Here is a 25,709-nt window from a genome sequence, read left to right as displayed (position 1 = left end):
TCCCCAGGTCCCTTGGATACGGCTACCCGAGGAGCCCAGTGCTGCTGGTGGCCACCGCCACCCTGTCCCCCATGTCCTCTGAGCTCCAAGTCACCAGGGGTCAGGTGCAGGAAGCCCAGGGAGAGGGGCTTCTCCCTTTTATGGGCTGCTGCTGCCTGCAGCCTTGGAGACTGCCGCCTGGAGCCGAATGTGGAGTCACTGGAAGAGACAAATCCGGTGTGTGCTTGCCAGCCAGGGCCTGTGGCACTAACTTCATTTCTGCTAGGGTGCCCCCAGGGCCCTGAGGCCTTGCCAAACACCTGCAGGGACCAATGGCCTCAAGTCTGCCACTGATCCTGCCAGTCCATATGGCACTGTCCCGCTGCCCACCTGGGTCCAGGCCACACGGAGCCAGGCACTGGGACGGTTTCCCACCTCATCAGGGGCCCAGCTCCTGGCCACATCAGCCTGGGGCAACTGGTCCCCATCAGCCATCCCCCTATCTGGGGTGAAATAAACCAGTGTTCAGGAGCCAAGGCCACAGCTGCACCAGAGGCCACGGCTAAGGGTGCCCAGCACACGCTGTCCCTGTGTGGGACACCTGGTGGGGACACAGCAGGCCCCGAGGCTCATTCAACAGGAATCCTCCTGGGACTTTATTTTCATTTTATTTGAAGATGGAGAGACACAGACCCCTACCTCCTTCCACCAAGGTCACTCCCAGACACTCTCAGCTCCCCCGATCCCCGGGATTGGGACAGGCTGAGGCCAGGAGCTGGGAGCTCCACCAGGGTCTCCCACGTGGAATCAGATTCCGGGTGCGGGCGATCACCTTGCAGGTAACCAGGCCTGGTAACAGAATGCGGAGGGGCTGCTACACACACATGTGAAACTGGTGCCCGCGGGGGTGTCTGCCAGCCTTGGGAACCCGACCAGGGAGATCCATTCCAAGGACGCCCCCAGCCCCGCCCTCTCAGGCTGGCACTTGTGCCCAGCACATGGAAGGATCACGATGACCCGAGCCGCATAGGAACCCTGGGGCAGGGACTTCGGCAGTGGGCGTCCCCGTGTCTGGGACCCCGGGGTGAAGGGCATCCCTGCTGTGCTGGACCCCGGGCAGGGTTGGGGGGAGAGGTCCCGCTGAGTTTACCCCAGGGCGCGGGGGGAGGGGGGCGGCGGTCGAGTTTCTTTTTGCGGGCCGCAGCCCCACACATGCGCAGAGCCGCGCGCTCCAGGAGCCAGCAGCCAGGTGGAGGAACTTGGCGCTCAGACTGGCTGACCGCCTGGCCAGGCCAGACGCCCAGCAGGGCACATGTCCTCTCAGGCGACAGGGCTGAACAGGGGAGGCTGGCCCAGGGAGGGCTCCCGTCGCCCCTACATGGCCTGCCATGTCCCTGAAAATGTCCAGTCCCCACAAACACGGCACATTTGGGGAACATGCGCAGGACACGCGTAACAGGGTCCCCCGCCCTCTACCGCCACCTGGGAGGTACAGGAGAGAAGGTGAGGGGAGATATCAGGGGTGCACACATCCGATAACCACCCCTCCTCCAAGCATGGAAAGCAGTCTCCCACCAGGGCGAGGAGACCCTAGGCAGGGAGCCCCCACCTAGGCAATGCTGCCTGCAGCCCACGCAGGCGCAAGGAGCTCTGGGTGCAGGGCTGGCCCTGGAAGTCATGTCTTAGGCACCGCCCAGAATCCTAACGACGCTGTGCCAAGTGGCCATCATGGTACTGGTGAATGGGCTCGACTGGTGTGGGGGTCAGCTCACTCTCCAAATGGCTGCAGCAGCCAGGGCCAGGCCAGGCTGAAGTTGCGAGCCAGGAGATTCTTCCCGGTCTCCTGTGGGTGCCGTGCCCGGGCCCCAGGCTGTCCACTGCTCTCCCAGGTGTGTCATGGATAGCTGGGTTGGAAGTGGAGCTGCTGGGCCATGCAGGAGTGGCTAACCCTGCTGCCCCCGAAGCCAGTGAGACAGGACACTCACTGGAGGCAAAGCAGGAAACTCGGTAGAAAACCTCCAAGGAAAAAGAGACATGTGGCCCACAGTGTGGGGCGATAAGCCTCAACAACCCCAGAATCTCCCCAAATTTGTGCCATACCCACAGGTCAGAACCTGTCTACAGACGGGTTGAACTCAAAGCACGGTTTTGGTCTACAGTAAGCTAAGAAACCACTAAAGGTGGTTTGGGAAATCCGCAAGTATGTGGAAATTAAACCACAAGCCCCTACATAATCGGTGAGTTAAAGTTATCAGCAGAGAAGCTAGAAGACGCTCGGATATGCAGGGTAACAAACAAGCATCCGAATCCAGCAAAGTCCTGGCTTGCCTGGTGCTGAGATTCCCCACCACTCACCGTCCACGGGTTCTTCTCAACTGCAGGGGAGAGGATCCCGACTCCACCGACCCTCAGCACGAAGAGAGCCCTGTGGAGAGCAGAGCCGAGCGTCACACGGCGCGGACCCAGCACAGAGAGGGCCCCGTGGAGAGCAGAGCCGAGCGTCACACGGCGCGGACCCAGCACAGAGAGGGCCCCGTGGAGAGCAGAGCCGAGCGTCACGCGGCGCGCACCCAGCACGGAGAGGGCCCCGTGGAGAGCAGAGCCGAGCGTCACGCGGCGCGCACCCAGCACGGAGAGGGCCCCGTGGAGAGCAGAGCCGAGCGTCACGCGGCGCGCACCCAGCACGGAGAGGGCCCCGTGGAGAGCAGAGCCGAGCGTCACGCGGCGCGCACCCAGCACGGAGAGGGCCCGTGGAGAGCAGAGCCGAGCGTCACGCGGCGCGCACCCAGCACGGAGAGGGCCCCGTGGAGAGCAGAGCCGAGCGTCACGCGGCGCGCACCCAGCACGGAGAGGGCCCCGTGGTGAGCAGAGCCGAGCGTCACGCGGCGCGCACCCAGCACGGAGAGGGCCCCGTGGTGAGCAGAGCCGAGCGTCACGCGGCGCGCACCCAGCACGGAGAGGGCCCCGTGGTGAGCAGAGCCGAGTGTCACGCGGCGCGCACCCAGCACGGAGAGGGCCCGTGGAGAGCAGAGCACCACATGCACTCAGCCACAGGGGTAGAGGGGTCTCGGGCACCCTGGAGGGGGAGGGTATTCAGGGTTGGCCAGGCTGGCCAATAAGGGCTGAGGGCAGTGATAGGAATCCGGGCAGGATACAAACAGAGGCATGGCCGCATCATACACATGTGCTACGTGTGTGGACCCACTTGGTCCAGGGCAGGTGAGGGCACGAGGCCAGCTGTCCAGCTGTGGGCAGGTTGGGGACAGTGTCAAGAGCCTGGGGCCGAGACCAGTGTGGGCATCTCCGCCCAGGCCCACCTAAGCACGTGGAGGAGACCAAAGCTACCACCCCAGTGGTCAGTGAGGCAGTCACCGAATGGACTGCCCAAGGCATGGCGACTCTCATGAGGGCCGAGACAAAGCCGAGGACCCGGACTACCTGGAGCCACACTTGTCCTGGCACCATGCACAAGCACTGGATACACACCCACTGCCCAGCACAACCAGGCCCCACCTCCCATATACATGACCTGGCTCAGGGCAGACTGAGTGTCTTGTGAAAGCAGGGCTGTGTCTTTGAGATCATGGGCCAGTAATGATGTCTTGGATTTAATAACCCAAGATAAGAAAGTGAGCGATGTCTGTGGGTGGAAGGGCACTGCCAGCAGAGCGACGAGGTGGGTCACGTCCATCTCTTCTCTTACCCCTCTGAGCCGGAAGGATGTGCAGGCTGACACACACATGCAATTCTGGGAACAGTCGGGGAGACCGACACCACACCCCTTCCCAGGCATGGCATGCATGGCGCGTGCAGTTGAGGGGCCGCACGGAATACCCACATCCTGTGACAGCTGCCTGCATTGGCCCCTGGCCCAAGTGTGGGAGACCCCAGAGAGAACTGACTCCAGGAAGTGAACTGAATACAAATTCATTTATATAGTTGCTTAGGACAGTTAACACAGGCTAGCAGGAACAAGGAGGAGCCAGCCGAGGGGTCACGTGGGCTCTCCTTCCTGCAGAGGCGGCCGTGGCTGTGTAGCGGGAATGGACTTGGGCCACCAAGACTAAGCTGGGACTTCACAGCACATGGTTGGACAGAGTCCAGAGTGAAGCCACTCCCGGGTCCCGATGTGCGGCGAGGCCAGGCAGTTGGCTGCAGCCCTGTGTGCCTGCGGGGAAAGCACTGGTCTGAGTGTGAGTTGCCAGGAACCCCCACTACCACCTCTAGGGAGGAGCCTGGGGCCAGCTGGGGACACAGAACAAGAAGGTATGCATGGGGCCATGTACCACCTTCGCCGCCCTATGCCAGCCCCTAAGTCAGCGCATAGTTGAACTGGTTGGCAAACTTCTCATGCTTCTTCCGGTCCATCTGGTTCATGGCTGTAACCACCCTGCGGACAGCTGCCCTGTGGGGAAGGCAGAGGGGCGTGTGGTCACGGGACTGTGGCCGAGGCCTCACTTGCACTGGGCACCTGACCGAGAACTTGCAGACCTGCTGTGAGAGCTGACTGGTTCAGAGCCACCCTGGCCCCTCCCATGGCCCTGCCCTCTGGGAGCTGGCACCCACAGGCACTGCCCGAAATGTATCAGGGACCTTAACAGGGGTTAAGTCACAGCCTGTGGCCCCAGCACCCCACCTGGGCACTGGTTTGAGTCCCCGCTGCTCCACTTCCCATCCAGCTCCCTACTGCGGCCCAGGAAAGCAGTGAAGGATGGTCCAAGTCCTTGGACCTTGGACCCTGGACCTACACGCGACCCCGAGGAAGTTTCTGGCTTCTGGCTCCTGCCTGGCCCAGCCCCAGGCACCTTGGGCATTTGGGAAGTGACCAGAAGATGGAAGGGCTCTCTTTCTGTCTTTAAAATAAGCACTTTTTTAGAACATGTGTAGCATGTCCCTCCAGCACAGAACCGAGATTGCTGTAGGCCAGTTCCAGGGCTGTGACTTGTAGGCGCCACCACCCAGGTGCTGATCCCCGTGGGCTGCTAAGGGGCCGTGGTGTCCACCCTGCAGAGGGCCAGGGCCACCCAGTTACTGGGAGAGCCTGACTGCCCCCTCCGTTCCTACAGCCAGAACTTTTCCACCGTCTCCCTCTAACCATTGCAGTCACAGTCCCACAGGCAGCCGCTGCCTGCCCCGCTCATGCCAGAAGCTAGCAAGTGGGCTCCCCAGCCTGTGCCTCACTGGTACAGCCAAGGTACCGCGCTGGCAAGATCTGGGCATGACACTGGGCAACGGCCTGGTCTACAACTTCCAGTTCCCTGGGTGGCACTTTCCCAGTCCTTACTGACGTCACTGCCCTGGGGCACAGCTAGGCGCTGAAGGAGAGGCTCAGTGAGGAGCTGTTCAACTGTCCCGTTGGGTCCTGCACATTGCTGGGAGGGAAGCCCTGACAGCAGGGGAATCCTGGAGCCAGTGGCCCTCCTCCATACCCAGCCCTCCTGGTCCTCCCACACCCAGCCCTCCTGGCCCTCCTCCCCCAACACCCAGGCCTCCTGGCCCTCCTCCTTTGCCCAATCCACTGCAGCTCTCACTTGGCGAAGACCTTCTTCCCGATACGGGCGCGGGCAGTGTTGGCCTGGCTCTTGAGGTCTGTGAGGCTGGGGTACTTGCGTCTCCTCTTGCCCTGACCCCTCCTGCTGCCCCTCGAGGAGCCGAGGTCCTCCCCTGTGGCCGCCTCCACATCTCTCATGAAGTTTGGGTCCCTCCAGTCTGCAAACAAACCAGTGGGTCAGGCCACACCTGTGCCCATCATGGGACAGTGGGCCTGGCTCAGCCCACCCACCTCTGTGGCTCAGGTCTCTGAGAGGGCCAGGGAATAGGGGACAAAACAGAGCTGCCTCACTGCACTCCCAGGCTCCGAGGCAGGACAGCGGCCAAGGCTAGTGGCTGGTCCCATGCACAGGGCTGGCCTGTGTACCCAGGGCCAACCATAGCACTGCTCAGCCTGCCTGCTACAGTCAGAGTCAGGGTCAGGGTCAGGGAGGGCCCAGCCCCCCAAGATGCATGCTGGGGGGTCCCCCGAGTGGGCTGGCTGCAGTGTCATGGCTGTGACGCCTGTAGGCAATGAGAGGGAGAGGGTCAGCCCCCGGCACTGTCTGCAGAGCTCACCAGCATGGGGTACACGTGGGCAGGCTGTCTGGATTCCTGGGCATGTGTACTGCTCAGAGTTTGTGCTCAGTCTGCGCAGGTTACATGCAGCTGGTGAGAGCCAGCTGGCTCAGGCACACAGTGGCAGGGCCATGCCAAGACCCAGTCCCAGGGACACTAGGAAGGAAGCGGTGCCCATGCCCTGCCAGGTACCAGCCAGGCCAGGCTGCGAGGGGCACGTCCGGCAGGCAAGGAACCACATGCCAGATGGACAGAGGGGAGGTGGCCTGAACGGTGTCTGAGCCGGGAGTGCTGGCAGCCTGATCCAGGCCAGCCGCGATTAATCCCAGATGGAGGGAAACTGTCTAAACAGTTTATCTCCCAGTAATAAGAAGGCGTCACAGTTTAGGAGCCTGGTGAATGCGGCGATTGTTTAAACACAACCCAGGAACGCAGCGCCCGGTGCAGACGGAGCGGGCGTCGCGGGAAAATGGAGGAGCAATTTAGAAGTCTTTGAGGAAAATCAATACAGGCCGCGCGGCCTTCCTGGGCGCTGTGGGCCTTGCCGCGCCGTGGCCATTGTCACCGGGGTTAGCGCGGGGAAAAGAAAATTGCCCCGCGTGCTCGGGAGGCGGGATCGATCGCACAGTTAGTAAGGGGACGCTATTTCACATCTGACTGGCCAGCGGCAGCCGCCCCCCACCCACTACCTGTTTGTTAACAAGTTGCCAAGCACCAGGACAACAGGCTCGGGGCTGGCACAGAACACAGGCACTTAATGTGTGCCAGCCATGAGGGAGTTACACCCCAGAGACCAGCCCCCACCCCACAGACCAGCCACCAGGGAGCCCCCACCCCACAGACCAGCCACCAGGGAGCCCCCGCCCCGCAGACCAGCCACCAGGGAGCCCCCGCCCCACAGACCAGCCACCAGGGAAGCCCCCACCCCGCAGACCAGCCACCAGGGAAGCCCCCACCCCGCAGACCAGCCACCAGGGAGCCCCCGCCCCGCAGACCAGCCACCAGGGAGCCCCCGCCCCGCAGACCAGCCACCAGGGAGCCCCCGCCCCGCAGACCAGCCACCAGGGAGCCCCCGCCCCACAGACCAGCCACCAGGGAGCCCCCGCCCCGCAGACCAGCCACCAGGGAGCCCCCGCCCCGCAGACCAGCCACCAGGGAGCCCCCGCCCCGCAGACCAGCCACCAGGGAGCCCCCTCCCTGAGTCAGGAGCCGGCCTTGGAGGCCTCGTTAGTTCCTCCTTAGGCATCACAAAGAGCCCATGAATCCCACCCACGCCCTGCTGCTCTGGCGGACCTCACCCCGTCCCTCACCTACTAAACTGCCCCCGACACTGACCGGGTCCCACTCCCCTCTCCTCCCCACTGACCTGGGCGCTGCCTCAGCTGCTGCTGCTGCTCCCGGGCCCTGTCCTCAGGGTCAAGAGGCCGTCCCTGGTCATCTCTGGGGATGATCTTGCCGTGGAAGGGACACTGCCCAGCAAAGACAGGGTGGGTGATGGGAGTTCAGTGTCCCCGCCCTCTGTTCAACCCCACAAGATCTGGGGTCCCAGGAGGCATCTCCAGCAAGGGCACGGGTTGCTGGAGCCACGGGGTTGGGGACGTGTCCACACAGAGGCATGTCCCCGGGATGTCCCCAGTGAGATACAGGGTCCCATCTTACCTTCAGCCGGTCCTGGCGCTCACAGAGCCGGCCATCGGGCCTTGGGGCACGGCACCGGTGCTGCACTGGCGTGAAGCTGCCGGCAAAGGGGATGCGGCGCGTGCAGAGTCCCTCTGAGATGTGTGTGCCGTACACCTCCTCCTCCACCTCGCTGGGCTTCCAGAAGCGGTGCTCAGAGGGGGCTCTGATGGCAACCGGAGATCCCGTGTGGGCCAGGGCCTTAGGGGACCATGGGGGGTGTTCCCCGAGGTACAGCCCTCCCAGATGTCCTTCTGAGGGGCAACCCCTCTGCCCAGCCAGCACCTTCTCCTGCTCAGGACACTGGGTGGTAGTGTGGATGGCAGAGAGCACCAAGGCTGGGGGCGGAACTAGCCTCAGGCCCCTCCCACATGGAGGTGGCAGCCACAGCACCTCCTATAGGCCTGGGACCAGGGAGCCCCACACAGCCGTGGCCTACCTGTCTTCTGCTCCAACAGGCCTTGGGAAAGATCTGTGTGTGCTGGTCTCACCCACCAAAGTGAGCCCATGCAGGGCCCAGACCCCAGGTACTACCGAGGACATGCAGGTGGTAGGACCCAACCCCAGGCTCCAGCCTGCCCACTAGGCCTGCCCAGGGTCCTGGCCATGCCACTGGCCATCAGGCAGAACTGCAGGAAGTGCCTCCTTGGGCCCGGCATGAAATCATGAGGAAGCAGAGGACAGCTGAGGCCACACAGTAGGACCCCAGGATGCCAGGCAGGGCTAACAGGCAGCTCTGCCAGGGAGCTGCGGAGCCCTGAATAGAGAGGGCCCCACAAGCAGATGAGGGAGCTCAACCAGGCATGTCCCCAGTCCATGTCACTCCAGCTGAATGTTGGCCAGGACAGCACCAAAGGCCCTCACTGTCTGGCCTCCTCCTATCTGGACACTGTCGAGCAGGGCCCATCCACACCCTGTAAGCCAGCAGGACTGAGCCCTAATCACCATGGAGCCAGGCCCAACTGGGGAGCATGGACAGAAGCCACATCTCCCATGTGTGAGGGGAGGCAGGGAGCCCCAGCCTGGGCTGGGATGACGCTGGGGAGGGGTCGCATCCTGAGGCCAGGGGTCTACAGTAATGGGAAATCACGTGCTGGCTCAAGGGCCACCCCTGGGCACTCCCCAGAAGGTCCTGCAGCCCAGGTCTGGGCAGAGGACAGTCCCCCTGGGAAGCCGACTGTGGGGTTCCCTTGTGGCCAATATTCCCAGCAGCCCCAACCCTCTGGGCAAGCTGACGGATGCCAAGAGCCAGGAACAGGTAGTAGGTGGGGCATGCAGGCCAAGGAGGCCTCGAGCCCCAGGGACCCATAATGTTGACTCACTTGAGGATCTTGCCAGCCACTGGCTGCTCCTCGCCCCAGTGGCACAAGTCCACTCCGAAGGGCACCACAGGCGCCCGAGCCCGCTCGGCCGCTAGCTTCTGGGCCTCCTCTGGCCCCGGCAGCACTCTGAGGGTACTGGAGAATGGAGCCAGTCAGGCCGGCCATGCTCCCTTGCAACAACAGCCTAGGTGGGTGGTCCCAGGCAGCAGCAGTGACCTGGGGCTCAGCAGCAAGGACACTGGGGTCACCTGGAGGGTGGGAGTGGGGGCACACGGCCCTGCAGCCGCTGGAGCTGGGCAGCAGCAGAGGTGGGGTCCAACACTTCCTCGTTCTGCCTCGTCCTGATCCTCTCTGAGGTGCCCCGTGCTGTGTGGTCCTTCCCTGAGGTCGGCGGGGCCTCAGGCTCCAGTCCTGAAACCGAAGCGTCAGTTGCCATGGAGTCTGTGGGGAACCAGGTGCCGAGAGCTGGGCCATACTGGCTATGGCCAGGCGGGCCTCATGTCAGGTGCCCCAGCGTGGGCAGACCCACAGGGCACAGACCCAGGGCATGGAGGGAGCGCAGCCTCCCTGGGGACGGCAGCTCCTGCCCAGTCCCAGGGACAGCCTGGCACCACAGCAGAAGCCAGAGAGGGCAGACCCTGGGGGTGCTGGGTAGGTGCCTGGCAGTAGGACAGAGCAGACGAGATGTCAGGGGGCAGGTCCTCCACCAGCGCCCCCTGTGCCAAGGCTGGGTGCCCCGTGTAGCCCCTTGGTGTGCCTTCCAAGGTGCTGCTGGAGCTAGGGAGATGGCCTGTGTCCACTGAGGCGCCCCTGCAGCCAAGGGCAGGCTTCTGGCAGCAGGCTAAGACCAGGAGGCCCTGGGTGGTGTGGAGAGCCATTCAGCTTTCATGTCCAGCTGAGCTAGCCCACAGAACGTGGGGGGCTGCTGAGCCACCTGCCAACACAGGGGTAAACAGGTGCAGGGGGCAGGGGCCATGAGAACGAGAGAAACCCTTGGTACATCTGCCCCGACCCCAATGCCTACAGTGGTGAGAATTCAAAGAACCTGGAGAGGCTCCCAACCGAGCAACCGCTCTGTATCACCCACACCAGCCAGGAGAGGAGTGGGCAGAAGCCAGGGTCCCACACGGCTGGCAGGGACTTGGCTCAGGGAGATGGCACCACTGCTCCCCTAAGGGGTGCACTACAGGGCTGGAATTGCACACACATCTGGGCATTCCCATGTGGGACCAGCCTTGGAGCTGGGCTCCTGTGGCACCACCAGCCAAGGCCTCAGGGAGAGAAGGGGTGAGGGGACTGCACCTCGTCCGACCCAAGAAGATGGTGCAAAACCGAGCATTTAGACAGAGGTCAGTGCCTGGAAATGAGGGAGACAAACCATCACAGGCAACGGTCACGTGACAGTGCATACAGCAGCCACACGTGGACATGTGACAATGCACTCAGGAGCCACATCTGGACACATGACAGTGTACAGAAGAACCACACATGGAAATGTGACTGCACATGGGAGCCATACACGGACACGTGACAACACAAAGGAACCACTCATTGATATGTGACAGTGCAAACAGAAAGCACACAAGGACATGTGACAGTCCACAGGAGCCACACATGGACATGTGACAGTCCACACAGGAGCCACAGGTGGACACGTGACAGCCCACAGGAGCCACACATGAACATGTGACAGTCCACACAGGAGCCACAGGTGGACACGTGACAGCCCACAGGAGCTACACATGGACACGTGACAGCCCACAGGAGCCACACATGAACATGTGACAGTCCACACAGGAGCCACAGGTGGACACGTGACAGCCCACAGGAGCCACACATGGACATGTGACAGTGCACTTAGGAGCCAGAAGTGGACATGCACATAGGAGCCACTCGTGGACACGTGAGTGTGCACTCAAGAGCCACAGGTGGACATGTGACAGTCCACACAGGAGCCACACGTGGACACGTGACAGTCCACACAGGAGCCACATGTGGACACGTGACAGCCCACAGGGTCCGCATGAGGATGTGCTCTGGCATGCACATGACTAGCTGAAGCTGAGAAGTGAGCGTTGTGACTCTTATAGTCACAACCCAAAGATCAATATGAGAATCTCTAAGAGTTACAAGAATGAAATATATTTTTCATTGATTTGTTGTTTTAAACCATTAAAGAGCCAGGCAGTTGTGTCAGGGCAGGGTTAAGACTCGGGCACCTCACCAAGCTGTGGACAATCGATCTCACCGTGGCTTCCCAGGGAGGAATGGCAGACACAGGCCTGCCCTGCGGAGTCAACCAGTCTGACCTGGCTCGGCCTTGTGTCCACGGCTGCCCTCTGAGAGACTCCCAAAGTGCTCCAATCCCCTTTGTTGTTTAAATTGCGCGAGTGGCACCGTGTGCCCGCGGCTCTGGGCCGCCAGCCAGGGAGATCGATGGCGGGAAATGGAGAGGCCGGGCGGCCGCAGTATTGATTTTCCCTAGTTCAGCTGGCCTTGTAATTAAAATGTAAATTTGAGAAAGAGATTATGTCCTGACAGAAATGGGAGGATTAAGGTGAGATAAAAGCCCCGTCACAGGCGGAAAAGGAGTCTAAATGCCTGGGAAACAGTGATCTGCGTGGCCACTGGCCACCTGGCCAACTGGCCCAGGGCCCTGGAGTAGCTCCCCATGTGTGGCCACGGTGCACAGGGTCCCCACGAGTGGTGCTGACATCCTGCTGGGGCACACGGAACTCCTGTGTCCCCTGCACATGCCCAGGCCCAGGGCCACCTTCTCATTCACCTGTACTCACATGAGCCGAGGCCGCCGTGTGTGGTCCATTGGCCCTGAGCAGTGGTGGTAGGCACGAGAGGTACCCAGAACTGGGGCCGCACACCCCAGGTCCAGGGGCCACACAGCTGTCAGTTCAATGTGGAGGAGGGTGGCACCTGCCTCACCCCACCCCAAGGCTGGGTCCCAGAGCCCGCCTGGCTGTGAGGTGTCTGCAGAGCCCCATGGTGCAGGGACCCACAGTGGGGGTTGGGGCAGCTAGCAGGGAGGTCACAGTTCCCAGCCCTGGAGGACATTCGGGCCGACGTCCCTATGCTGCACTCACCGTACTCTGCCCGGAGGTGGGCTGGGATGTGGGCCTCAAAGCCCTCCTTGTCTGGTACCTCCACGAAGTCCTCGTCCTCTTCCTCGTCCTCAAGCACCGCCGCCTGTGGAAACAAGCCCCAAGGGTCAGCCCTGCCAGGCACTTGCACACCCACGGCTCACCTAGCACCCTCTGGCGAGAAGCCCCTTAGCGAGTCAGCTGCTGCACCAGGGGCCCTCGTGGCGAGCCGGGGGCCATGCTGAGGACCCAGGCTCAATCCCCGCCCGTCCTCAGGGAAACCTGGCTGCTAAGGCTGCCGGGGGAGGGGGTGTGCTGACCCTACCGGAGCAGGAGCCCAGCTTCCTCAGACTTCACTAGGCTGTGGTTGCACAGGTGAGCGGCCACAGCAGACACACGCTGGGAACAGAGTGGGAGCCGGGGGGCCTTCCTGCTGGCCTGGTCCCGATGCCCATCCCCACCCACCAGGGGCTTGGCTGCAGGTGAGCTGGCAAAGTGGCAAGTGCTACACTCCAGGGTCCTTCCAAGGTGTCGGGCCTGGCTGAGGGAAGCACGTGGGGTGAGGCCCAACCAGCCGACAGGTCCAGAACACCCCTAACACAAGTCCCAGGCGTGGGCAAGGACGGGCCTCCGTACCTGCAGCTGGAGCGCGTAATCAGATGCAAATGCAGGCTGGGAGGGCCGGCCCACACCGCGCATCTGGGCGGCACGGCAGCATTAATCATGGGCGCTGTAATTTTTGTTATCAGCCCAACACTGATCAAAAGGGAAGCCTGTCCCCACCGCTGACCTGTGAAACGTCCCAATTATACTCTTTGGAAATGACAGGGGCACTTAACTCCCGCACTGAGCAAACGACGGCCATCAATCACGCTGGAATAACAATGAGCCGCGGAGCTGAAAATTATTTTTGTATAGAATCTCCCGAGGAATTTATGAAAGGTGGAAGGGAGCCCAAGGTTCTGGGCCTGGCTCTTGTGGAGCAGTGTGCTCACGCACTAAACACAATTTATGTGTTCTCATTTTCTAAAAGGTAGATGTGGTCAGGGGACTACAGTGCATGGGGAGCCAGCTCTGAACACGGGGGTCATTTCCATAAAGCAGCCCGCGCCCTGCCCACACCCTTCAGCCTTCTACTTGGGCAGGACTTCCGGGCTCACCCCCTCCTCTTCTGCATCCAGGCTCGCTCTGCGGCTGCACTGGGGGCGGCTCCTTTGTTCTCCCATGGCACTGAAGGGGCAGCAATGCTGGCCCCTCAGCCGTTGGCCTGCTTGCCTCCCTGTGGAGGCTTCTGCTCCCAGCTCCATGAGGTCCCCACAGCTGCAGGTTCTCCCTCTGCCAGGCCCAGGTGCTCAGGGTCCTGCCTACCTGCCCAAGAAATCACCCAGCACTGGTGGCAGAAACCCGAGCATGGTGGGCTGGCCAGCCAAAGGACAGCAGTAATGGGGGGATGTGAGGGGCTACCCAGGTGGCACTGGGGGCGGAGCCTGTGCTGGGCACGCCTGAGGGGAGCATCCAGGTAGGCTGGGAGGTCCAGCCTGTGCAGCCTGCCCGCAAATTGATTCTTACCCACAGTTAAAAGGATTTAGAAAAATGAGCCTCCACGATCATAATTAAACAAGCAATAAAACAGCCAAAATATACAACGCAATCAGCGCGCCCGAGCGGGGGTGGGGAGGTCACTGCTTGCCAGGGCCGGCACGCAGCCCGCTGCCGTGGCTGCAGAGGCAGCTGGGGCTGCGAGCTGCCGCGCTGTCTAATTAACTGGGTGTGCAGTCTCAATTACTTCTCACCCAGGAATCACTTTCCTGTGGTTTTATGCGTGTCTCTTTCCCTTTTTTTTTCTTATGTAAAAAAAATGATGTAAGGCCTCGTCAGACCAGTGAGCTCCACACTGCATCTGTCTTCCCGCGGCTTGATGGCCACGCGTTTAAAAACCCATCCTCTCTTATAAACTAAGAATTAAAGGTGCTCAGCTGTGCGGCCGCCACCACGCTGCTATCTATATGCTAATGCCCGCGGCAAGGCCGTGCAAACCGCAGCTCCGGCTGCCAGGGTCGTGCGGGGAGGACAGGGCGGCCGGCCACCCTCCATGAGCACCCATGTCCCCACAAAGGCGCTAGGCTTGCGGGAAGCAGTGCTCCAGAGACTCCAAACAGCCTGCACAGCAGGTGGGGCAGCCTTGGGCCGTTTCCAGGGGCCGGGTCTGAGCTCTCTGCTGGGCTCCCTGTGTAAGGAACACACACCCAACCACCAGGCCAGTCCCCTGGGAACTGCCCACATGGGCCACATGGACCACTTGGGAATAGGCCCACACAGGCCACATGCGATAGAGGCCAGCTGGGCTCACTCGAACAACAGTGGCACCTCGGGGTCCACTTGGGGCACATGGAGGTGGACCTTCCCTCCTGGTGCAAGAGGTATAGTCGGCCTGCGTGGCCACAAGGAGCCTCCTCCCTGGGAAACAAGGCCAGACGCTCGGAGGTTCTGGGTTCCCGTGGCTTCTCTCCAGGAATGAAGCAGCTCGGCCTTCGGTGTGATGAAGGGGCCCCGGCAGGGCTGATTCAGCTCTGGCAGCTGAATCACAGCCCAACATTCCATTCCTGGATCTCTGCCTCGCCCCTTCCACCTGCAGGAAGCCCAGCCCAGCCCGGCCCAACCAAGCCCCTTCCCTAGCCACAGCCTCCACCCAGGGTGCCCATAGCACAGGTACGGGGGCACCTGAACATGGGAAAATAGGGCTCTGGGAGCGGGGCGGGCCTGGAGGGTGAGCAAACACACCAGGCACAGAAAGCCATGCCCCCGTGGTGCCATGATGGGTGAGAATGTAGACAACCATCGGGCAGCAGCTGCCTCCTGCCCACTCACCTCCCCGCTGCAGCACAGGAGATCAGGGCTTTGTTAACCATACGACTCCTGGCGCTCTCAGGCGACCGACTCCAAGGTTTCCGAAGGAGTTTGCTCAGTTTAACAGACACGGCAGACACTGTTACACGCCTGCAACAGCAGGGTCAGGAGCTAAATCTACCCAACGGCCTCCGGTCGATCCCGCCAAGATTTATGCCCGGCCTGCTCCGGACACAACACACTCACTCCATAAAACACACACTTAAGCGCACTGAAACCAGCTGGAGACAGAATATTATAAGAACACAGCAGGCAGCGGGTACCAGCTGGGAGGCTTGCCTTTAGTTCCCAGGACCTGGTTCAAATCCCAGCCTCACTCCTGGCTCCCAACACCCCAGGAAGGCCACAGCGAAGGGCCAAGGGCATGGGCCCCTGCCTGGCCCACAAGGGTGAGCAGCGGCCAGCGTGGCTCCTGTAGGTATTTGGGGAGCACCCTGGGCCCGCCCTCCCCGGCTGCGGGAAGCTCTGGGTATTTAAATCACGTTATTGAATTAGTGCCCTGCTCGGCCCGTGCTACATGCGCAGTTAACGATGCCAATCCCACACTAAATGGGGAGGACCACAGAAGCGATTTAAACCCTCCGTAAATTTTATTTGAAAATTAGTGAGGAACACCTCTCCATAACTCCTAATTAAAATGGCTCTAATTAACAGACGCTGACTTCGGGCCTGCCAGCCTGCACCTGTGGCGGCTGCTGCCCGGGAGATGGGCAGATAGGCCGCCACCGCCTCTATTCTGGGACATGGTCAGGTGAGCGCCTGGCTGCCACTCAGCCACCCGTCACTGTACCTGCAGGCAGCCGCGGCTGAGCGCAGTCTCCAAGGACTCTGGAGCGGCCTGCTTCCAGCCTCCACCTGGCTGACAGCAACTACGACTTCTCCTTTTAAAACCAGCTGGGCTCAGGTGAGGGCAGCAGCGCCCTGTGCCAGCCCACGTGCCACCCTCACAGGGAGTGCACAGAGCAGCTGGAGGGCTGGCAGTCATCACGGCACAGCTGCAACGGCCCTGAGAGCTTGCTCAGCGGCCTCAACGGGGTGGCAACAGGGGAAGGAGATTGGTAGGTCAGCCTGCTCCGGCTGCCCGCTGGACACAGTGGCCCAGGCAGCCCTGCAGGGGGGTGCTGCTGCCGGATGGATGCAGATGGTGGCCAACGAGCGGGCACTACCAAGTCCATCCTCAGAGGCCCAGGTTGCAGCCTCCGATGCTGCTGCCTAGCACATCTGTGCAGACGGAGAAAAAGCCTGCCCAGGACCTGGCCTCACCTCCCACAGGGCACCTGGGAGGCAGGCCTTTGGTCACTCCACAGCACAACACCTAGCCTTGAGGCCGAGACGGGGGAACATCAGGCTCCAAGTCTTGGGCTGAGGAGTGTGGACACCGCACAGCACTTGTGCCCTAGCACAGCGTCCACGCATGGCCACCAGAGGCATGGGCGAACCACACCAAGAGGACAAGGCCTAGTGTGGGGCCACAGCACGGGGGGTGTCCCTGGACCACCCTGACGGTGCTTGGCCTGTGGCCCAACTAGCTGATGCTTTGGCGAGTTGTGTGACCCTGGGGGAGCCATCCAGTCCAAGTGCCTTTGGAGGGAAGCAGGCACCAACATCAGAGGATTTGTAGGAGTGAAGCAAGCACCGAGCGGCGCCCCCTGCTGGCCTCAGGGGAGGGCGGCTTGGCCGGCGGGCCATCCCGGGGCTCTGCTGCCCCCTGCTGCCCTGCAGCTCCCAGCCTTGTGCAGTCACCCGGTGCAGCCACTCCACCTTAAGCACCAAGTCCTGCCTCCACTTCCTCAGGGTGCCTGGTGCCTGCTCCCCAGCAGGAGCTCTGCTGCCACGGGCTTACAGCCACCAGAACTGCCCGCGCCTTGTCAGGGCTGAGGCCTCTGCGGTCAGCGGCCAGCAGCCACCAGGGTCCCATCCATCCCTCCCAGGCTGAGTGGGGGCTGGAGGCGCGCTTGCCAGGCCTCCCTGGTTCGGGTCAATGGGGTGTCATCCCTGTGCCTGGAGCTGTCCATGCCATGGGGACCCGCAGGCCCAGAGACAGGGCCCTCTCCAAGACCTCTGCCGCTAACTCTTCTATGTCAGCCCTGACCATCACGAGGCCTCCTGCCCTGCCCCCACTCACCCCACATACCCCCTAGACCTCACTCACTCCACATACCCCACGTCCCGGCCCCACTCACCCCACACTTCGGCCTGCCTGTGGGCTCCAGGTCCAGCTCCCGGCCCTTCAGCAGCGCAAGCTCCAACTCTGACTTGAGGTCGATGGCGCGTCTCAGGTGCGTACCATGGGTCCCGACCCGGGTGAACCGCTGCAGGACATGGGCACGTTTGGGGCTGCACAGGCACTCCCCATACACCTCCCACCTCACTTGACCCTGTTCTTCAGGAGGCCGGGGCCCTGCCCACCTGAACCCAGCTGCCCACAGCTGGCAGAAACTGGCTGTGGATGAGCTTGAGCGCGTCCCGGGCAGCGTCCATGACGGCTGTGTTGTCCTCACTCTCCAGCACTCTCAGGCCATCTGGGGGCAGGTGTGTGGGGTCAGCGCGCACAGCCCACGGCCACCCGCCTCCTCACCAAGCAGGGCTCTGCGGACGAGGCCTCCACCTGCTCAAGGGCATTCAGCGTGCCTGCCCTTACAGCTGAAGGGTATGGGGCCTGCATGTGAGTGGGACGACCCTGTCGCAGGCTGGCACCGGTGACCAGTGAGGATGGGATGGTGGGGGACGGTCCACGCAGAGGCCAGATGGGGGGAGAAGCCTGACAGACCCCCAGCCTAGCCCCGTGGCAGGTCAGCCAGGCGAGCCTGAGTACCTGAGGACAGCTCCAGGTCCAGTGTGTACTTGTGCGAGCCCAACCCGTGGCTCCGCACAAACTCTTCCGGGTCACTGTCCAATTCCTCTTCTGAGGGGTCCTCTGGGGCTGCCTGGGGTGACCCCTCTCTGTGACTGGCGACTTCTGGGGGCCCTCCAGAGGCCGGCAAGTGCTTGCTACAGCATGGCTGCTCCTCGTCCTCATCCTGGGAGCAAGAGGCCGAGCAGCCAGGGGCACCTCTGTCCAACGGCCCAGGAACCCCGTGGGGGAAGCCAGGCCCGAGATCAAAGGGCAGCAGCAGCCGGAAGCAGCTGTTCACTTCTGTCAGGCATGACTGGATCTCCTCAGACGCTTCTGCCAGAGTGAGATGTCACTGGCCTTGCTGACCACACCAGCTTCCTCAGGTCCCCAGAGCCAGCTGCCCGCTTGCTGGGCTTCCCCAGCCTGCATTGGGCCTGGGGGAGGCTCTGCAAGATGACGATGTTCTGGCCCAAGGCCCCACTGACACAATCAGCAGTAGCCACCAGGGTAAATGGCCTGTCCCTGCACCTGTGTGTCCCAGGGCCCCACTCCAGCAGAGGCCACCCCCTCAGCAGAGGGAAGCCCCACCCCACAGGCAGAGGCCCCGCCCAGCAGGGACAAGGCCAGCCCCAGCAGAGGCCCCGCCCCGAGGGTAAATCCCACCCAGCCGGCAGAGGCCACGCCCAGCAGGGACAAGCCCCGCCCAGCAGGCAGGAGCCAGGAGCTTGCCTTCCATCTCCCGGGCGGCCTGCTCTGCTCGCTCCCTGTGAATTTTGTCCAAGTGCTTCTGCTTCTCCTCCTCCCGCCTCCGTTCCGCCACAGTCCTCGCATGCTGGTCTTGAAAATCCACCTGAAGCAGGGAAAGGCCGGCCGTGTTGGGTGGCCGGGCCCCACGCTGCTCCTGCAAGCTGCCCGTGGGAAGCCTGGCTGTGGCGGGCACGGGAGAGGATTCCGCGAGGGGGAAGACGCCACCTGTGCCTTCCGAAGACAAGGGGCGCAGACCACAGGTCTGAGACACAGCTGCCCCTTCAGCTTTGCCAATTCCCTGTGACGGTTTAAAGATGCATCTATTCCAAGGGCAGCGCATACAGACATGTCCTAGCTGCTGCCTCCCTCCTCAGATGGCCACCAGGCAGACTGGGTCGGCTGAAGCCAGAGGCCAAGAGCTCCTTCCGGGTCTCACAGGCGCGTGTGGGGTGCTGGCGCAGCAGGCAGCGGCTCACCCGGGACACCACAGTGCCCCCAAGAGCCCACACGTGTATGTGCGCCCAACAGGAGCTGCGGCAGGCTGACCTGTGTCCGGGCAGCACCCACGGAAGCAGACGCCCATGCCCATCGGTCCCAGACCCTGCCAGAGCCAGATGACAACAGCCACCGCGGCTCCCGCAGCCCTCACCTCCTGCCTGTTGGCACCTCACCCCCCAGACAGGACTTCCGTCCCACCAACAAGGGCCCTTCACCTGTCCAGGCGGGCAGCTAGCTCAGGGTCACTCGTGCCTGTGCCAGTCCTTTGGCCCAGCTTTGTGTCTCAGGACACCTACATGGTCCCCTGGGCCTGGGAGGGGCCACTCTGTCTGGGGGAGGGGCTCGCTCTCTGGACTGTCCCCGCACGGCTTCCTCAGGAGGGACTCCCAGGACAGAGGTGGCAATCTTCCCTACCCTCTTGCTTCCTCGCCCACTCCCCCTCAACAGGGGCCGTGTGAGCTTGTATTCCTCACCCTCTGCATCAGTGTTACCGTAAGCTTAAGGTGTATTTGTGCCTGTCCTTACAACGCTTTTTAAGAAAGAGGTGGGCCTGGCACCGTAGCCTAGTGGCTAAAGTCCTCACCTTACGTATGCCAGGATCCCGTATGGGCACAGGCTTATATCCCACTTCCCATCCAGCTCCCTGCCTGTGGCCTGGGAAAACAGTCGAGGACGGCCCAAAGCCTTGGGACCCTGCACCCACGTGGGAGACCTGGAGGAGGTTCCTGGCTCCTGGCTTCAGATTGGCGTAGCACCAGCCTTTGTGGTCACTTGGGGAGTGAATCAAAGGACAGAAGATCTTCCTCTCTGTCTCTCCTCCTCTCTATATCTGACATTGCAATATAAATGAATAAATAAATAAATAAATAAATAAATAAATAAATAAATAAATAAATAAATAAATAAATAAATAAATAAATATAGAGAGGCAAGGGGCACACAGCACAATGGCTCAATGGCAAAATCCAAGCCTTGCAAGTGCCAGGATCCCATACAGGCACCAGTTCATGTCCCGGCTACCCCACTTCCCATCCAGCTCCCTGTCTGTGGCCTGGGAAGGCAGTTGAGGACAGCCCATTGCCATGGGCCAATGTACCCATGTGGGAGACCCAGAAGAGACTCCTGGTTCCTGGCTTCAGATCAGCCACTTGGGGAGTGAACAATGGATGGGAGATTTCCTGCGCTCCTTTGCAAATCTGTCCAATAAAAATAAACAAATCTTTAAAAAGAAAAAAGAGGGCGCAGTGCAATGAGTCAGTGGCTAAACCCCTGTATGTACCTGTAGGTGCCACTTTGTACAGAAGATGGCCCGAAGGCTTAGGACCCTGCACCCACGTGGGAAACCAGAAGAGGCTCCTGGCTTCGGATCTGCTCAGCCCCAGCCATTGCCACCACTTGGGGACACAACATCTTTGTCTTTCCTTCACTGTAAATCTACCTTTCCAATAAAAATAACTATTAAAAAAAGAGAGAGAGAAAGAAGCAAGAAGCTAAGAAACATACTTGGCAGCACCCTGACCTTGTTCTGTGCGCTCTCACTGTGAGCAGAGCGGGACCCCGCCAGGGCCCAGCACGGCCCTACACCCATGCACCCCATGGGCTGAGCCACCCACCCTGTTATGGTCCCCTCTGAGCGAGCCCCCTCAGTCTTGCTGTCTGCAAACTCCATGCTGGACCAGGCAAGGGGAAGCGAGGCCAGAAGGCCGACAGCCTGTACATTAGCAGGCAGCCTACCTTCTTGGTGTGTCTTAAAAAGTGGTAGCCCACAGCCAGCTTCTTGTAGGCCTCCCCAAACTTGGCGTTCCAGCCCTCCACGGCCCGGATGGCCGCCTGCCTGAGCCGCTGGGCAGCCTCCCGGGGCGGCGGAAGGGGCTGTTCGTGGTCTGTGCCCAGCGTCAGCTCCAGCAGCTCTTGAAAGTCTGCGACCACCAGCAGCCGGAAGTGGTGTGACCGGGCAAAGAGCTCCTCCAGGATCTGGAAGGCGGAGAGGCGGACCTCGGCGTGCTCCCAGGCAAGCTGTGTCATCAGCAGGCGGTGGGCATGGCTGAGCTGCTCCTCGGAAGACCTGGGCACAGCAGGCGCAACTAGACAAAGGCCAGAGGCCGGCCCACCCTGCCTGTGCTGGCCGGAGCTCTGAACATGCATGCACGAGTGTGTGCACAAGATATAAACAAAACATCTGTACACACTCCACATATACACACATCTGTACACACTCCACATATACACACATCTGTACACACTCCACATATACACACATCTGTACACACACTCCACATATACACACATCTGTACACACACTCCACATATACACACATCTGTACACACTCCACATACACACATCTGTACACACACCACATATACACACATCTGTACACACACTCCACATACACACACATCTGTACACACACTCCACATATACACACATCTGTACACACTCCACATACACACATCTGTACACACACTCCACATATACACACATCTGTACACACTCCACATATACACACATCTGTACACACACTCCACATACACACACATCTGTACACACTCCACATATACACACATCTGTACACACACTCCACATACACACATCTGTACACACACCACATATACACACATCTGTACACACACTCCACATACACACACATCTGTACACACACTCCACATATACACACATCTGTACACACTCCACATACACACACATCTGTACACACACTCCACATACACACACATCTGTACACACACTCCACATATACACACATCTGTACACACTCGACATATACACACATCTGTACACACACTCCACATACACACACATCTGTACACACACTCCACATATACACACATCTGTACACACACTCCACATATACACACCTCTGTACACACTCCACATATACACACATCTGTACACACACTCCACATACACACATCTGTACACACACCACATATACACACATCTGTACACACACTCCACATACACACACATCTGTACACACACTCCACATATACACACATCTGTACACACTCCACATACACACACATCTGTACACACACTCCACATACACACACATCTGTACACACACTCCACATATACACACATCTGTACACACTCGACATATACACACATCTGTACACACACTCCACATATACACACATCTGTACACACTCCACATATACACACATCTGTACACACACTCCACATACACACACATCTGTACACACACTCCACATATACACACATCTGTACACACTCGACATATACACACATCTGTACACACACTCCACATATACACACATCTGTACACACACTCCACATACACACACATCTGTACACACACTCCACATATACACACCTCTGTACACACTCCACATATACACACATCTGTACACACACTCCACATATACACACATCTGTACACACACTCCACATATACACACATCTGTACACACACATACTCCAGATACACACACTGCATCTATACACACACACACACTAGATACACGCACATTGTACAACACTCTAGCTATACACACCTCATCCACACACACACAATACAAATGCACCACACACCACACATATACACACACCATTAACACTCCATGCTTGCACAGAGGCAACACCCCCATCCACATACAGCTCATGGACCACATACATACATGCAACACACACATACACAATGCTATACCTGCCACATCTATGTGCATGCAATGCACCGGTAACACATGTATACACGTGTGTGCTCATGACGGATGTGTACATGCATGTACTTCCATTAGAATCACATCCAACGGACACAGCGCACACGGCCATGGGCAGGCTCCCCCCAAAACGCTGCCCAGGGCCAGCACTTGTCCGAATCACCTGGCGACTTGGGCTGCCACACCGCTGCGGCCATGGGCTCCAGGTGTGGGGCAAACCCTAACCTGGCTGGGATCTCACTCCAACTGAGAAGGGCACCATGCTGTCCTATCTATTGCAGTAGCTGGGCTCGGGGCGCGGGTGCCCACAAGCTGCGGGGCCACCTCCAGATGTGGGCTCAGGGCACAGTCCCCTAGCAGTGCAGAGTGTATCCCTGTGTGAACCCCCAGGCCCGGCTGACACACGGGGTGTGTCCCTGGGGTGTCCCTCGCCACAGCCCTAGCTGACACACACAGGATGCGTTCCTGGGGTGTCCCACCCAGGCCCAGCTGACATACAAGGGGTGTGTCCCTAGGGTGTCTCGCCCAGACCCGATTGACACAAGCAGAGCAGAGCTGGGGGCCACTCTCCGAGACGTACTTGCATATTTTCTTGAGCTCCTTCATTTTCTCGGGGTTCAGCCGGGGCTCCCCCGAAGTCGTAAGCTCTTCTACCAGCTGTGAGAGGTTCTGGTCCATGTCTGGAAACTCGGGTGCACACGGGTGGCCCGACTTCCGGGCAGTCCCCGGGAAGCACCCCAATTCCTGGAGGGACGAGGTGGGGTGGCGAGGTGCCCGGGGAAAGTGACGAGAGGCGCGCGCCTTGATCTGCCCAGGACGGTGCAGCCCGGCCGGAGGGCGACCAGGGTGAGGAACCCGGTCCCGGGGAGCAGATCGCAGGGAGGGTTGGCCTGGCCCCGCCCCTTCCTGCGCTCCAGCCCTCCAGGCCCCGCCCCCTCCGTGCAGCCATTGGCTCGGCATCCGGACCCACACGACGAGGGCCAGCTGGCCCCGCACCCAACCCGCAGCCATTGGCCCGGAAGCTGGACCTGCTGGCCCCCCCCCTTCCTGCGTAGGCCGCGCCCCCAGGTGCCAAGTCTCTGTCCCCAGCCATTGGCTCAGCATCCGGACCCGCTGGCCAAGCCCCTTCCTGTGAAGGCCCGCCCGAAGTGTTACGTGACCACGAAATCGGAAGCCAATGGCTTGCCTGAGCGGCGCTGCCGAGAGCTGCGTGATGACGACAGCACGCTACCGGCGCGGGTGGGGCGACCTGGAAGGCGACGCGCTGGAGAAAATGAGACGGGAGGGCGCAGCAAGCCCTTAAAGGGGCCGCGCACCATCCCCGCGCCTGTCAGAGAGCGAGGGAGCGCGGCTCCTGCCATGGAAGCCCGGAGGTCGCCGCAACGTCCCCTCCACCGACCCCGCGGGCTGCCCACTAAAGCCTGGCCTTTGGAGGCCACAGTGACCCCGGCCCGCCTCGAACAGAACTCTGTGGCCGAACCCTCACCTGCTCTCTCCCCTTTACACCTGCCCGCCCCCTTCCTGTACTGCCCCTCCCCGCCGGCCCCCTTCCCCACTTCCTGTCCAGCTCCCGATCCGGGGTCCGTGCGGCCAGCACGGGCTGTGCATGGAGCTCCAGGCTCTTGGCTTCGGTGGTGCCAGCGTTTGGGGAGGGATCCGATGGGCGGCTGCTGTGTCCGACGTGGAGGGGTACCACTGAACACTGCAATGTGGGTCATTTCATCTCCACCGGCCGCTGACCAGTGGGCCTGGTCCAGTCACACAGCCCAGCACACAGAAGGGGAAATAGTACAGGTTCAGAGATTTTCCTATGGAGTGGTTTATTGTTTCAAAACGCAGAGAGGATCCAGCGTGATAGCCTAGTGGATAAAGCCCTCATCTGGCATGCTCCGGGATCCCAGATGGGCACCAGTTCTAATCCCGGTGGCTCCACTTCCCATCCAGCTCCCTGCCTGTGGCCTGGGAAAGCAGTCGATGGCCCAGGGCCTGGGGACCCTGCACCCACGTGGGAGACCTGGAAGAGACTCCTGGTTTTGGATCAGTTCTGCTCCGACCATTGTGGCCACTTGGAGAGTGAACCAGCGGGTGGAAGATCTTCCTCTCTGTCTCTCCTCCTTTATGTGTATCTGACTTTCCAAAGAGGAGAGACAGGGATCCTGGACTACAGCAGAACTGATCCAAAGCCAGGAGCCTCTTCGGAGTCTCCCACGTGGGTGCAGGGTTCCAAGCTTTAGGCCATCCTCCACTGCTTTCAAGTAGGGAGCTGGATGAGCAGTGGAGTGGCCAGGACACGATCCCAGCAGCAGAGGATTAGCTTGCTATGCCACAAGGCCGGTCCAGGCAGTTACTCCGAGTTCCATGTGCTGGTTCTCCACGCAGGTGGCTGCGATGGCTGAGTCCAGGAGCGTCCTCGGGGTCCCCCACACCTGGGGCTGCTCCTCTGTTATCCCGGTGTACGAGCAGGACTGGAACCAGAAATAGAGCGTGCACAAGACCCCTGTGTCCCCGCAGCACTTCGCTGCTCAACACCGGTGGAGACCCAGCCAGGGCAGGGATGACGGCCCGGGTGCCCACCTCAGGAAACGGCAACCGAGACCAGACCCCTCAGGGCAGCATGGCCCAAGGCTGCTACTGCAGTGTCCGCTAACCTGGACACAAGACCACGGAGAGATGCCGGCTGACGGTGCGCACCCACCCCATCCTGCGGGCCCGCCCAAGTCTCGTCAACGAGTGAGCCCTGTGAATCCCAAACCAACAGACAATTCCAGACCGACATCATTTCACTGATAAATTCTAGAGAACATTCCAGAAAAGAAAATATTTTCCCACAAATAACGCCGA

The 25,709-nt window shown here is 60.6% G+C and overlaps 1 protein-coding gene across 4 annotated transcripts; it reads right to left on the bottom strand.

Moving 5' to 3' along the window:
- UVSSA (UV stimulated scaffold protein A) lies at positions 1 to 23,730 on the bottom strand. 4 transcript variants are annotated; one of them, XM_040966093.1, is made up of 15 exons: positions 23,449 to 23,730; positions 20,904 to 21,234; positions 18,654 to 18,774; positions 17,904 to 18,257; positions 17,498 to 17,610; positions 17,272 to 17,400; positions 12,185 to 12,287; positions 9,335 to 9,497; positions 9,087 to 9,221; positions 7,747 to 7,930; positions 7,454 to 7,556; positions 5,511 to 5,688; positions 4,269 to 4,384; positions 3,525 to 3,531; positions 1 to 11 (listed from the first exon to the last, which is right to left on the bottom strand). In XM_040966093.1, the coding sequence occupies exons 1-13, from the start codon at positions 23,544 to 23,546 to the stop codon at positions 4,291 to 4,293; spliced, it is 2,106 nt and encodes a 701-aa protein (XP_040822027.1). In that variant the 5' UTR covers positions 23,547 to 23,730; the 3' UTR covers positions 1 to 11; positions 3,525 to 3,531; positions 4,269 to 4,290. The 4 variants fall into 4 exon arrangements, with proteins under 4 accessions (XP_040822027.1, XP_040822028.1, XP_040822026.1 ...); XM_040966094.1 differs by lacking the exons at positions 1 to 11; positions 3,525 to 3,531 and adding exons at positions 3,891 to 4,147; positions 14,370 to 14,399 and having other exon boundaries at positions 12,185 to 12,272; XM_040966092.1 differs by lacking the exons at positions 1 to 11; positions 3,525 to 3,531 and adding an exon at positions 3,891 to 4,147.
- Between the last annotated feature and the right edge of the window lie 1,979 nt (positions 23,731 to 25,709).

The sequence above is a fragment of the Ochotona curzoniae genome, unplaced genomic scaffold (genome assembly GCF_017591425.1).
Source record: "Ochotona curzoniae isolate NIBS_2020 unplaced genomic scaffold, NIBS_Ocur_1.0 scaffold_4505, whole genome shotgun sequence".
NCBI classification, from domain to species: domain Eukaryota; kingdom Metazoa; phylum Chordata; class Mammalia; order Lagomorpha; family Ochotonidae; genus Ochotona; species Ochotona curzoniae.
This window is presented reverse-complemented; position numbering and strand designations above follow the sequence as displayed.